General features: G+C 38.8%; 1 protein-coding gene across 1 annotated transcript in view; it reads right to left on the minus strand.

Annotated features, from left to right (window-relative positions):
• Positions 1-13,631, minus strand: part of yjefn3 (YjeF N-terminal domain containing 3) — a 50,612-nt gene that overhangs the window by 685 nt on the left and 36,296 nt on the right. The window contains exons 3-5 of the mRNA XM_028028676.1: positions 5,694-5,804; positions 1,540-1,653; positions 202-352 (exon numbers count right to left, since the gene is read on the minus strand). Of these exons, the coding sequence (XP_027884477.1) occupies positions 202-352; positions 1,540-1,653; positions 5,694-5,804 (376 nt within the window). The remainder of the gene's footprint in view (positions 1-201; positions 353-1,539; positions 1,654-5,693; positions 5,805-13,631) is intronic.

Below are 13,631 nucleotides of genomic sequence, written 5' to 3' on the forward strand. Positions count from 1 at the left end.
GTTTTTCAAGCGGTGCTGAAGTTGAACTTTGATGAACACAGACTAAGCTAACAGCAAGGAAAGATTTATTCTTCACGTCTGAAACCAGACCTGGAAAACTCCTTTTTGGAAGCCAGGGCTCCTAGCTGGGTGCCTTGTGGCTCATTTATCCTGCTTTGTTGTTGTTGGCCTCAAGTCAGAAGCACATTATTAAAACCTTACCTGAGGGCACATCCACACTGACAATGGGAATCTTGATTTGCTTTAGGGTGACCAGGATACCAGAATATGGCTCCTTAATATTGGATGAGTCTGCCTCCAGGCCTAGCATGGCATCGATCACTAGGTTGTAGGCATCATTGATAAGCTGCACCTGAACAAAGCACAAGTCAGAGTGAATAATATATATTTCTTGTGCATACAGTTCAAACAGAACATTTAGCCAAAGTCAAACAATTTTTTTTACAACTCCATCCTCTAATGGTAAGGTTGCTTATTGGAATCCAACACACACATACACTCTGGCGGGATAAAAGTAAATATTTTCCATTCATTCCTAAGGTATTTTTATGTTTTGTTTATATGTCTTTTTTATCTATGCTTTGGTATGAGAATAATTTAATCGCAGGTAAACCATTAGTCCTGCTTCAAAGATTAAATTAGAAATACAACTAAAAATGCATGTTTTTGGGGGGTTTTTAGCATGTTTAATTATCCACTGGCTATTGTAATCCCCTTTGGCTGAAATAACTTCAGTGAGACAGTTTTTATAACCATCTTCAAGAGTTTGAGGAATGTTCACTCCAGTTCTCGCTTTCAGCTGTGAGATGTTTTAAGAGTTTCACATATCACTCCAGGACTTTCCATTTCTTAATTCTCATCCAGGTACTGGTGGTCCCACTTGTATTTAAAAAAAAATTTTTTTGATAATTGTCATGTAATGTCATGTTCATTTCTTCTTGAGCTTTAATTTTTTATGCTCTTATATCATATCAACAGCAGCAAGAACCTTCAGTTAGTTTCATGATGACATTTTTGGGATTTTAAGAGAGTATTTAGCATCTTCTGATCTGCTCTCAAGATGGCCAGATGTGGGCATGTTGCCAGTTGTTTTGTATGGCCCTTAACTTTTATGTTATTTTTCACACAGTAAGATGGCTGATTTAAAGGGGGGGTAGATAAAAAATACTTATATTTGTTTTTGTTTAGTTTTTTTGAGAATGAGAATATAATTAAATTTGATTTAAATGTTTTAGCACAGATTTAAAAAAATACTTTAACTTGCTTAAAGTTTTAATTCAAAAATATAAGAAGGAAGAAAAGTGAGAAGTGATGAGCTGTGGCAGTTGTAGTGTTTGTAGTATTCGTAGTAGTCACAGTAATAGTAGCGGTAGTAATAATAGTTGTAGTTTTGGACAATGGCAGCATCAGTAACATCCATACATGCACAGGATTTGAAATAAGTTTCAAACTAAACCAACGGTCTCCACAAACAGAAAACAATTTGGTAGGACAAGGTTGAAGATCTTGTAAAATGTACTCTGTTAAACGGTTACTGACCTCTGTAGGGAGATAGGAAAGGGAAGGGATGTCCATCTTCTCACACTGAATTGTGAAATCCTGGTGCAGGCTGTGAGAGGAACGTTTCGGGTGATAGATGGTGGGCTCATAATCCTGCATCAGAAACAGAAAAACATGAAGATGGAGAAAATGTCGCCTCAAGAGAGACAAAGGTTTTATTTGAGGTCCTTGCCAATGCTTTCAGCAAATGCTAACAGGATTCAGTGTGGAAAATGTCTCGGTGCACATCTGACCAGCAGTTCACTGTGGGGGGAAAATACTGTTGCACCATGATCAGAAGTTGTGGTTTCAACAGTCTGCTTCCTGTATGAAAATTCCCGTTATAGCTGGAAGCTGAGAAGAGTAGAAATCCAGACACCTTCTGTCTGAGAGGTGTGTGATGCTCAGCAGGAAGCACCTGTGACCATGAATTTTTCACAGTCACAAAGATAAATCTTTAGGAGTCAGCAGAATGAGTGTGAGTTAAACGATGTCGGTTCGTGTTTAAATTTCCCTTTCCCCTTGCTGTTTTTACATTAAGGGTGACTTTGTCGACATCTTACTTTCACTGAGAAGTGAACATGGGTGAACTTTTAACACAAGGATCCTATGATGTGCATCCACTGAGGCCTTTCAGGTGAATGACAAAAGCAATTCTAAAGTACATCAATTTAGGTCTAAGAATATGTGGATTGTGAAAAGCATCATATGGACACTTTTCTTTCATTTAAATACGTGGCAGCTTATATTTTTGTCAAATGTTAATTCCATTATTCTACAGAATACTATAAGACTTCAAGAGCATTTTGAGTATCAGAGTCAGCTTTATAAAGGAATTGGACACATGCACAGCATGTAGACATAGAAATATGTAAACTCTACAGTAGACAAAAAACATAAAAACATACTTATTTTTAAATGGCTGGCTAAATAGCACAAATTTGCATATTTTTGTTTACAGGTAGAGGATTAGACTACTCTCCCAAAAAGGTGTTCATTGTGTCCATCAGAGAGGAAGCTTAGGACAAGAAACTGTTTCTGTGGTGGTTGGTTTTTGCAAATAGCTCTTTATACAACCTACAGGTGCAGTTTTGTCCAGGATATGTGGGTGCTGCAGAGATGTATAATTTGAAAACTAATTGTCAGCTAAATACACGTTATGCCTCATTTCCACCAATCTGTATGGCACAGGTTGGTGCGGTTCAGTGTGCTATCACGTCTGTTTTCATTTTCAGAGCGGCCCATACAACTGACCCGTGCTGGACTCCTTTCTGTTGGGGGACAGTGGTACCGTTAGGATGGAGCTACAGGCTTGTGACTGTTAGGTGTTTGGGTTTAACCCCATCTGCCCATCGAGAGTCCAGCTGGTGGTGGAAATGCTCTTTGTCAGTACACCAGACCATAAAACAGCATGCTGAGTCACACTGGTCCGTGGTGCACAGTGGAAATGAGGCAAAAGAGCACAGAATAACCGCAACACGGTTTTTCCTGTTAACGTGGCTCTGTGTTAATGGTCCCTTAATCCATTCCCTCTTAATGTTTGTTCTGAGGATAACAGATTCGATATATCTGCCAGTATGCTCACAGCAAGTACACTTAATCTGTGTCTGTGGTTCCTATTTGAGCTAAAACCAGAATTGGCAGTGAGTGTTGATTTGGTATTTTGATTTGTGGCAAATATAGCTTGGTTCATGTGCACTCACAGCTCCCAATGCATATTTTCACCAAAACTCTTTTTTTTCTTTTTACCCAATGTATTGAAATTTTCCATATGAATTCATTTTCTGCTGAAAATGAATTCAAAAGAATTTATTTTGTGAGTTAAATTATGTCGGTTCGTGTTTAACTTTCCCTTTCCCCTTGCTGGGAATTACCGGTGAGGAGAAAAAGTAGAAAAGAATAGATTTTGTCAAGGTCGGTCACTGGACCTGGCATTTGTTTGACCTGAACAGAAGTAGCAGCTGCAAATTCAGAGAAACTGAAGAAGAACTCTTAATGACTGTTTGCAGAGTCATTAAGACAATAGCCAGGAAAAATGGTGCAGAAAAGCTATTTTCCCGTAAACGTTCACATTCACCAGCGCCAAGCTTCCAGCCCGTGAGGGATGATGGTGCTTTATAGAGTTTAGTTTTTAAACACATGACATTAACAGTAACAGTTTGTCATTTTCCTGTAAAAAATGACAAACTAAAATGACACACAACATTAAAAGTAACAGTTACTCATTTTTCTGTAAAAACAATCAAATTTTCCACATGTAATAATGTTTTTTTCTTTAAATAGTGTGTGCAACTGTTAGAGATTTTTTGGTATTATCATTTTATTCTTACTCTAGTTCACCTTAAGTCTATAGATCTTAGTGATTTTCTGTTTAAAGTGATTTTCTGTTTAAAGTGATTTTCTGTTTAAAGTGTTCTCTTCTTTAAATGACCTGGAGGTCACTACTGTCTGTTCAACTTTACGAGAAATAGATAACACTGAGTTTCTCAGACTTTAAACCCTTTTGCAAGAACACCTCCTAATTTAATCAGTCGTATTTTGTTTTCTTGACAGTATTGACCGAGATTTGAACCGGGCTCAGACCTTTGATCAGATATCACATCTGGACCTGGGTTGTTAGATGTTTGGGTTAGATGCTTTACGATCTCTGTTGTTTTTCCTGACTGCCCCCTTGCCTGTCCTTCTTTGACAATAAAAACAGGAGTTTTTGTGAGAACAGGTCAGAACGCTCTGTAGAACTGATCGGAGGAGAGGTTTTGATAGAGCGTTCTCCTTTTGCAAAAGCTCTACATAAAATTCATATACGTTGTCTGTGGTTCTTTCTTTTATTTAGGTTCGAAAGGAAAATACCTATCAGCAACCTTCTGTCATTTCCATAACCCAGCATCAAAATGTAATTAATGTATAAAATAGGGATTTAAATAATTTATTATGTGACTAATATTATGAAATTTCAATGAAGAAATATAATTCACTGAATAGTGAACTGCACTGGCTGTAGAATTAATTGTTTGTTTTGTTTTTTTCTTCTTTCATAGAGTATTAGCTTTAATAAAAACATATCTGTACTTTGTTGTGCTGAATTGTGTTTTCTTTCATATCAATGAGAAACCTCATGATTTACACGGGAGTCTGATACATCATACAGATGAAACTAAAACTATTCTGCTTAAGGAGTTCTGGGATGAACATATTTACATAGATTTATGTCTTTAATGCAAAATGTACATATTTGTTGTATACCTTTGGCTTAATTATTGCTCTGAGGGTGTTGTTTTTTTTAAAGTCTGTATACTCCAGTTAACAGTTATTCAGTTACTAAATTAGTTGATGATTATTTCAAAGTTTTAATATTCAATTGGACACGATTAATCCAATTAACTGCTTCAGCCAAAATTGAGAGTTTTCAAAAATAATGGTATGAAAATCTTCGTTTATTAATTCATTACCCTGTTCATAGTCTTCTGAGGAAATCATATGAGAGGATTTAGAAGAGAAGACTCCATAAAGACAAATTTGCCTGCTTAAATCAAAATCCCCCAAACATGTTTGTAATTCGAAACTATCCACGCACAGTAAATCTACCATATCCGAGACTTGCGTTAAAGTGAATAAATGGATTCCATACTAAGCCAAAGATCTTCAAACTACATCTCTGACATTTCTCCACTAATAAAGTCAAGGACTAAAACAGAATAACATTGCACATTTGATACGAGACACGCTAAAATGGTCAGTGATATATGAAAGTGATGGATCACTGCTCTTAAAATATATTGTCTTGACATGTCAGTCAGTGTGCGTCCCGAGCTCCAGAAATAACTCCAACGTCGCACCGAGGGGGTGAGGCAAAGCTTCAAGAAGCTTTTAATGGGAGTAACAATGGCATGATATCATCATGACTGTCTGAGTGCCCTTGCAGAGAGTGTAATGGGATAACTGCTTCAAGCCGTTTACAGGAGCTGAAATGAAATTCTGTAAAGCACTTAGGGCCTGTATACAGAATCCCCTGTTAGTCGTGACACACGTTAAAGTTTGGAGATTGTTTTTCATTTGTCTGAATGACTCACCAGGCTGTTTTTAAGACCGTTGTAATGAATCATTTCTCAGACCCGTATTATTCACTTTAATATGTTTGCTTTGTATTTACTTACGAATATGCGGAGATGTCGGGCACACACTAGGCCAATGGAGCCATTTTGATCTGGACCGCAGATCACCAGCACTGTTGGTTGCTTCTTTGATAAAGCACTCAGTGGATAGGCCTGAACGGGAGACACATAAATGTGAAAGATACTGTAAGTAAAGCAAGGGAGTGCCATTTCTCTTACGTAGCTCAGTCATCACCATCTCAACTCTGAAGAAACTTGGTTAGCATGAGTTACAACAGCAATTGTGTTAACTAAAAAGTACTTTTTAATTGAATCAGTTGAATTGAGTAGAATCGAGGGTTCCACATTGGTGCAGTTGAGCTAAAGAAGAAACATGTAAACAAGAAATAACAAAGGCCCCAAAACAGAACCGTGAGGATCACCACGGAGAAATCAGTTTGAAGAAGACCTATGATTTGAAGCAGCCACATGGAATCAGTGATTTGATATCTGGTGGTCTTTTGTATGAAAGGTTTAGGTAAGCAGAACAGTTCGATTCCCTGTTCCACTTTACAGCTGAACATTATTTCAGACTCTGAGCAGAACCTTTTCTTTTAATTGACCGCCAATAGTCCTGATTCAGATGTACTAAGAATGTTACATTTTTCCAAAGCAGCAGTTAGCTATGCAGCCAATATTCTCAAGAATATTGGTGCTAAATGCTAAAATAGTTCAAAATTGTAGCATCAGCTCGGTTCTGGCACTCAGACTTGTGGTTCTCATTCAGTACGGGTTATCCGATCTTTACCTCAGGCTCTTCATCATTCTTTAAATATTAGGCCACAGAATGCTGCTGCTCCCAGTGGAGGCTGAAAATGGCACAAGCTGCACTGTGTCTATGAGAGACAGTCTATTATCATTAAAATAACCCTGGCAACAGTGGAAAAAATTCCAGTTCACTCTTCACGGGATGCCTCTGTATATAACACACCTTCTGTCTCCATCCCGACTGCTGTGAGCTGCTGGCATCTGTCTTGTTTAGTGGCTTCAGTCGCCCTTGTAAATCAGCCTGCACCTTCTTAAAGCAGACAGGTATTCGCCTGCAGGGCAGTCTTCCTGAGAGACCAATCTTCCGTCTCTCTCAAATAAACCAAATTGCCATGTTAGCGATTGTGTCTTTGAGCGTATGTACACACTCACTTACAATAAAATGGTCCCCATTCATTTCACTCTGACTTTCCACAGATTCTTCAAAGTACTAAAAATTGAAAAGCAAAATATTGATTTATTATAATATCAAAAATGTAATAACTTTCTGTTTTACATTTTACTTCACATCCTGTGGGTTTCTTTCAAATACAGTTTTCTTCTTGCTAGTCTTCCCTAAAATCTTAATAGTGCCTCTTTTGACAGATGTTGATCCTGATGTTGCTGTTTGTTCACAAACATGATCCAGCAAACGTCTGAAGAGTTTACAAAACATTTGGATTTATTTTATGATTACAGCACAGGCCCCTTCTATTTACTAATTCTATAATTTCTGAAGACAGTAAGAGGCATGGGATTTTATTTAGGGGTGTCAGGTTGAAGGAGTAGGAAAGGTGCAGGATAAATAAAAGTGAAATCTAAATATTACTTTTCTTCTGCTTCCCAATTACGCTCTACTTTGTTCTATCATAAAACATAATCAGCAAAAACAAAAATGAATGACAACTTACAAAACTTGATAGTGTGGATATATGTTGAAAATGTTGACTATGGACAGAAAAACACAGTGACTGTTCTAACTCACTGATATATGAACTAAAATAAGATCAAGGAATTAATTATGGACCACGTTTTTACAGAAATCTCATCTGTAAAGAGGTCAACAAATGCCTGTCAGAAAGGGACCGATTATCCTAGTTTAGCTCCTATTATAACTGGGTGACTGTGGCTGACAATGCACACTCTGACGTAGCAGTTCTCAATATCGGATCAAAAATAGTCATGAATTTATTCACTTCAATATAATTGTTAAATCTATACTTCAAAGTTGTTACATCCATACTTTAAAAGTGTTACTTGTTTTAAAGTCGATGGACTCTTTCAGCAATAGAAATGTGTTGCTGAGCAAGAAGTGTATGTGGCCCAGTTAGCAGCGCTCATCCATCAAAAGCAATAAAACGTAGACTAAAATTCCTCCACTGTGTATAAAACTCATCTACCTCCATTTTCAACACAGTTTTTCAGCACCGCAGCACATTCATGCGGGGGAAACAGGCCGTCGTCCACGTCGGATAATTGGATGGATAACAAGACTCTGAGCGCATTAACTAGAGCGATGAATCTGGAATATGGGAAACCGGCTGTTATCTCCATCATAACAGCTCAGCGGAGAAATAATCACAGTAACTCAATGAGTTCTGAGGGAGATTGTTTCGGCTGCCGTGGGCCATGTGGGATCGATCGTTAAATTGGGCGTCTGGGTGATGACTGAGATCAGCAAGCAATAAAAACCAGAAAGTATTCTTTGTACTTTGTAGAAACAAAGGAGTGTGATTGTTTGCTTCTCTGTTTGTCAGTAAGTTAATTATGAAGGCCCACGTCGATGATAATTAAACTTGGCCAAAAGAATTGGTTTTGCTCAAATAAGATATTGATAAAGAAAATAGTCAATTTAATGAATAGTGTGGCCTATTTTTAGTTCTCAATACTTTTTAGCATCACCTTTTGCTACAATTAAAGCTGCAAGTCTTTGGGGGAATACCTCTGACAGCTGTGTTCATCTAGAGCACAGGTGTCAAACTCCAGTCCTCAAGGGCCAGTGTCCTGCAGTTTTTAGATGTGCCACAGATACAAAACACTGGAATTAAATGGCTTAATTTCCTCCTCCTTGTGTAGATCAGTTCTCCAGAGCCTTAACGACCTAATTATTCTATTCAGGTGTGGTGCAGCAGAGGCACATCTAAAAGTTGCAGGACTGCGGCCCTCGAGGACTGGAGTTTGACACCCCTGATCTAGAGTGTGATATTTTTGCCAATTAGTCTTTGCAAAAAAGTTCAAACTGAGGCAGATTTAATAGACTGTGGGTATCAATTTTCAAGCCTTACCTTATATTCTTAGTAGGATCTGTGTTGAAACTTGTACTGGGCCATTTTCACACATGCATATGCTTTGAGCTGAACTGGACCTCTGGCTATTTAAACATCTGCCCCAGTTTCCATTCTTTTAAAGCTTCTAACAGGGTTTCTTCTAGAATCGACCAGTGTTTTAGATCTGTCTGATCATCCCTGTTGAAAGAAATGTTGACCAAAAAAAAGAATCACCCACAACATGATGCTGCCACCACCGTGTTTAGAAATTGAGATTGTGTGTTCAGGGTGATGCATAGTGTTTGTTTTTCAAACAGATTGGTATTTTAGGTTCAGGGACACCTTCTTCATCTTTTCAAATGTTCCTTCTGCTTCACAAGAAGTAGAAGGTAGAAGTAGATTTATAAAATCCCAAGTTTGTATTTGCGGTGTAAAAATAGGGGGAAATTTCAGAGGAATTCATTCCCTTGCAAAACAGTGTATACTCTTGTTAACAAAGCGTGTTTTTGACTATTGCTGCCATTAGGCAGCTATATTCCTTCCGACAAATCCACTAAATTGCTCAGAGGCAAATTGTCCAACAATTGGCAAATGAGCACAATTGTGAGGAAAAACTTTTTTTTTTTTGGAAGTATAAATTTACAAAAAATGGCTGAGTAATATGTGATAAGTCAGTGCAAAAAATAAAGCAGCGCACCCCTTCAGCCATGTCTAAAAAGAGACATAATGATAAAAGGTTATATAGCAATAACATAGAAGATGATTCGCTGCGTTTATACATTTGTTCATAATGACGCTCTGTATCTGCTGGTTCTGTGGGAAGGAGGAATTTCAGCAATAATAACAATTGCACTAATCTATGAGGAACAAAATTGCCTGTCTCTTCTTCAAACTGGATGATTTAAGCAAGAATGTTATTTACATATGGACTCACCACATTTCCTGTTAATAAAGGCAAGCTTAAGAGTTGTTTTTGTGAATGTTAAGAGGGATCACGACGATCACTGCTGGAGTCCTTTCTGCTGCTGCAGAACCCACAAGGGTAAAGCGCTGCATGAAACCGCAGCTCACTTCAGGCAAAGGTGTAATGCATTATCAAGCATCTGTGTAATTTCATCTGCTAAGGAAAGCTTGATAATTCTGATATAAATCTATAGAAATGAATCACTAATTCTGATTTAGGGCTCTCAAACCACCAAATAACTGAGAAAAAATACCAGAAGAGGACATAAATGGCATGTTTAATACAGCCTTAGAGCCCAATTGCTTTGTTTATGTGCTTTTTTTAATGTTTCTTTTTAATGAGAAAAGAGGGACTGCCAGAGTGATCTTCACATAAATATTGAATTCTCCAGCTCTTTTTTTTTTTTTTGATCATCATGTGAGGTACAGCTTGCAAGCCCGACCCAGTTTTTCTGTTCTTTAATGTATTTTGCATATCCAGCGGTAATAAAAGCCTGCTTCCTGTATTGGGAAATATGTTGGAGAGCTTTATTCCAAAATACCTTCAAGCAACTCAAACCACCTCAGCAAGAATTTCTAGACATTTTCATCATATTTCTTTCATGCCTTTAGTTTCTGGATGTTTAGGAGGTTTTATCGTTTCATTATGTCAGTGAGATCGTTTTAACAATATTGAAGCTTTTAGAAAGCGACTTAAGACATTCTTTTTTAAACAAGCAACAATTTTTTGTTGGTATGATGAACTTCTTAAATGTCTTTTTCTATGTTTTTATTGCTTCTACAGTTTTTTTTAGTTGTTTTTACTGTGAAGCACTTTGTGAATACTGCCTGAGAAAGGTGCTATATAAATAAAATGTACTTAGTCTACAGTATTTTGTAACTTTTTTACTTTTTAGGATGAAGTGCATAACTTAACACTTAATGCAACAACCACCAACTTAATTTTACTTTATTAATATTTCGTGTCATAAACCAAAACAATGTAATGAAAAGTTTTGAAGTTGAAGGAAACGGATGCATGGTTATTTTTCTAAGATCTTCTGGAAAGAAACCTGTGTGTTTTTGTATTCAGCATCTCGAATCAATGCTCTCTAGGAAAACCTATAAATGCAATTACAGCTGTGTTCGTGTGGTTGTCTCACTGCAAGTTTTGTAAACCTATAGACTAAAATTTGCATCCGTTCTTTCTCACAAAACAGTTTACACGTGATCGCATTGGACGTAGAGGAACTGTGGCTATAGATTTATTTTTAACAGCATCTAGGTCTGCGCATCTATTGGGGCCATACTCATGATTGTTGCAGCTTCTAACAGCTTTTCTTCTAAGATTGTCCTGAATATAGCTCCACAAATCTCCCCAGCTTTCCTGTCCCAGTTGGGGAGAAAAAAAAAAGTCTTGGTGTCCTACTGAAAGTTAAACTTTCACTTTTTCTCCAGAATTGTCCTACTTTTAGCTCAGATCATCTTTGAGCTCCAGCTTCCATGCCTGTGCTGAGGAAAACCATCATCACAACATGATGCTGCCCCAACATGGGTCACCGTGGGAATGGTGTGTCGATGTGCAGTTTGTTTCTGCCACACAGCTTTTTACATCTAGGCCAAAGAGTTACACATTTGGCTTCTCTGACCAGAGCACCTTCTTCCACATACAGTATTTGAATTGATTTGAATATACTTAAAGGCACAGAGGACCTACACACTGTAAAGAAATTGAAAATGTCTCTAATTTACGGTAGAATACCGGCAGCTGTGGTTGCCTATGCAAATTACGGTAACACATTATTTGAAGGGTTCTGCATGTGACTGACAAAACACCGTCATAAACATGAACATGAAGGAGTCTTCATGTAATTTGGTAAATAATGACACTTTTAGGGCAAAGTTGCGCTAAAAGTTGCATTAAAAGACAATGAAAAGTGTCAACTGTGCATTTAAAGTGTCATTATTTACCAAATGACACTTCATGACAACAGTCGTAAACATGTTCATGACAGGTGTTACGTCAGTCTTATGCACACCTCTTCAAATAAAGTGTGACCCAAATTGCTCAAGCTGAAAAAAGCAAGATTTTTATGCCGTACTTGTTCAGTAGGAAGCAGTTCATTAAAATAAATGGTTTATTATAAAATCATAAATATAGTCATGGTCTGCTGGACTCCAGAAAGAGTCTACAGATGTCTAAAAGGGCAAGAGCAGCAGCATTAAGACTGTTCAAAATATGTTTTCCTGATTGTAATAGTGTCTCAAAGGGAACACAAGTAAAATAAAAAATTTTTAAAAAGCTCTCAAGTCATCCTTCCAAACTGTCCTGAAACACACACCATACCTAAGCGGGCCTAAAAGCACAAATTAAATCACAAGAAAACAGAACTTTTTTGTAGATTTGCACTAAGACCAAACAGTGGTCCTGGGCCTCCTGCGCCAAGAATAATTTATTGGCGCATGGCAACACAAATGTCTCCTGTCTCCATTCAGGTGTTGAAAACCCTCAGACTGATACAGAAACATTCAGTCTGGAGCTGGTGGTTGTGGCCACTGCTGTTAGAACACTAAAGGGATTACTTTCAGAGAACCTATAATCTATCTGGCAATCAGGAGTGTAGGTGTGTGTGAGAGCGAGAGTGTGCAAACGCTTGTTTGTGTGGTGTCCAGCACCAGCAGGAGCAGTGGGAGCAAGCCAGCAATGAAATCAGTGAAATCAGACTGTCTGCTGCTCCTTCTACTGTAATTTTCCCTAAATAGCAGTGATGTCATGTTCAGCAGCAAGCGCTGCTGGCGGCAGTGGGTAGCCGTGATCTGCCGCATCCAGGCCGTATTTGTCTAGTAACACTAAGCTGAAGGGTCTGCTGGTGGAGGGCCAGGCATGAGGCCAACGGCGGCTGATGATAATAGAGGGGAAGTGGATGTGGTTGGTTAAATCACACACTATGAGGGGATAACATAAAGGCTCTGCTTCTGACTGATGCCACCGCCACACAGCCCTGTTTAAATGGTAAATGACTTGTACTTGTATAGCGCTCTATCAAGTCTATGGGACCCCAAAGCGCTGACATTGCATTCAGTCATTCATGCTCACATGGTGGCAAGCTACTGGACAGTAGCTACAGCTGCCCTGGGGCAGTTTGACAGAAGCCAGGCTGATATGCACTGGCGCCACCGGGCCCTGTGACCCCCACCAGCAGGCAGGGTGGGTGAAGTCTCTTGCCCAAAGACAGAGCGGGAATTGAATCGGTAGGTATCCTACCACCGTCTCCACCATCAACCCAGTATAGTGGAAGATGCATGAGGAAGCTGCTGTTACCGACCCTTTTGACTTAAGTTGCCCTTAAACTATAAATGTGTGTTTCTGTGTGTCTTTTCTTTCTCTACCCAGTGAAGCAGAGTTTCATGTGTCTTGTAGCCCGGACTCTCATTCATCACACCCCACTGAGAAAGCCCACAGTGGAATCCGGCGTGGCAATTGACCAACTCCGTGGTCCAGTCAAAGGCAACCACATGTGTTCCTTCCAGCTCTCCCTGACACACACACCTCATCCTGAAAAAGTCCAGATCGCAACGCAATGAAAGCGCCGCCACACCAGAGAAGAGGAGCGCCGTTTCAGTGGCCGTGTGGTTTTGTCGTAAAGAGGCGCTGCCAAAGAGTTAGCTCAGGTGTTCTGCCCTGAGGTGAACCGCACAAATGTTTGGATGTAAATGTCACAGAAATTTCAGAACACTCGCTCTACATTACAATCAGACATTTGTGTGGAAGTGGATGCAAATAGGGGAATGTAAGTAGCAGCAGCTGTGACTTCTTACCCTCTTGTACAATCAAATGGACACACAGGGGACTCACTGAGATTTGTGTTGATTATGGAGGCTTAAACTGGTAGGCTGAGAAGAGCATATCAGAAACTGCTGACCTTTAGAAGTGGTCTGCTAAGATGCAGAGTGGAGCTTTTTTAATAGATTTGCATAAAACTGC

Source organism: Xiphophorus couchianus, chromosome 9 (assembly GCF_001444195.1).
Source record: "Xiphophorus couchianus chromosome 9, X_couchianus-1.0, whole genome shotgun sequence".
Lineage (NCBI taxonomy): Eukaryota > Metazoa > Chordata > Actinopteri > Cyprinodontiformes > Poeciliidae > Xiphophorus > Xiphophorus couchianus.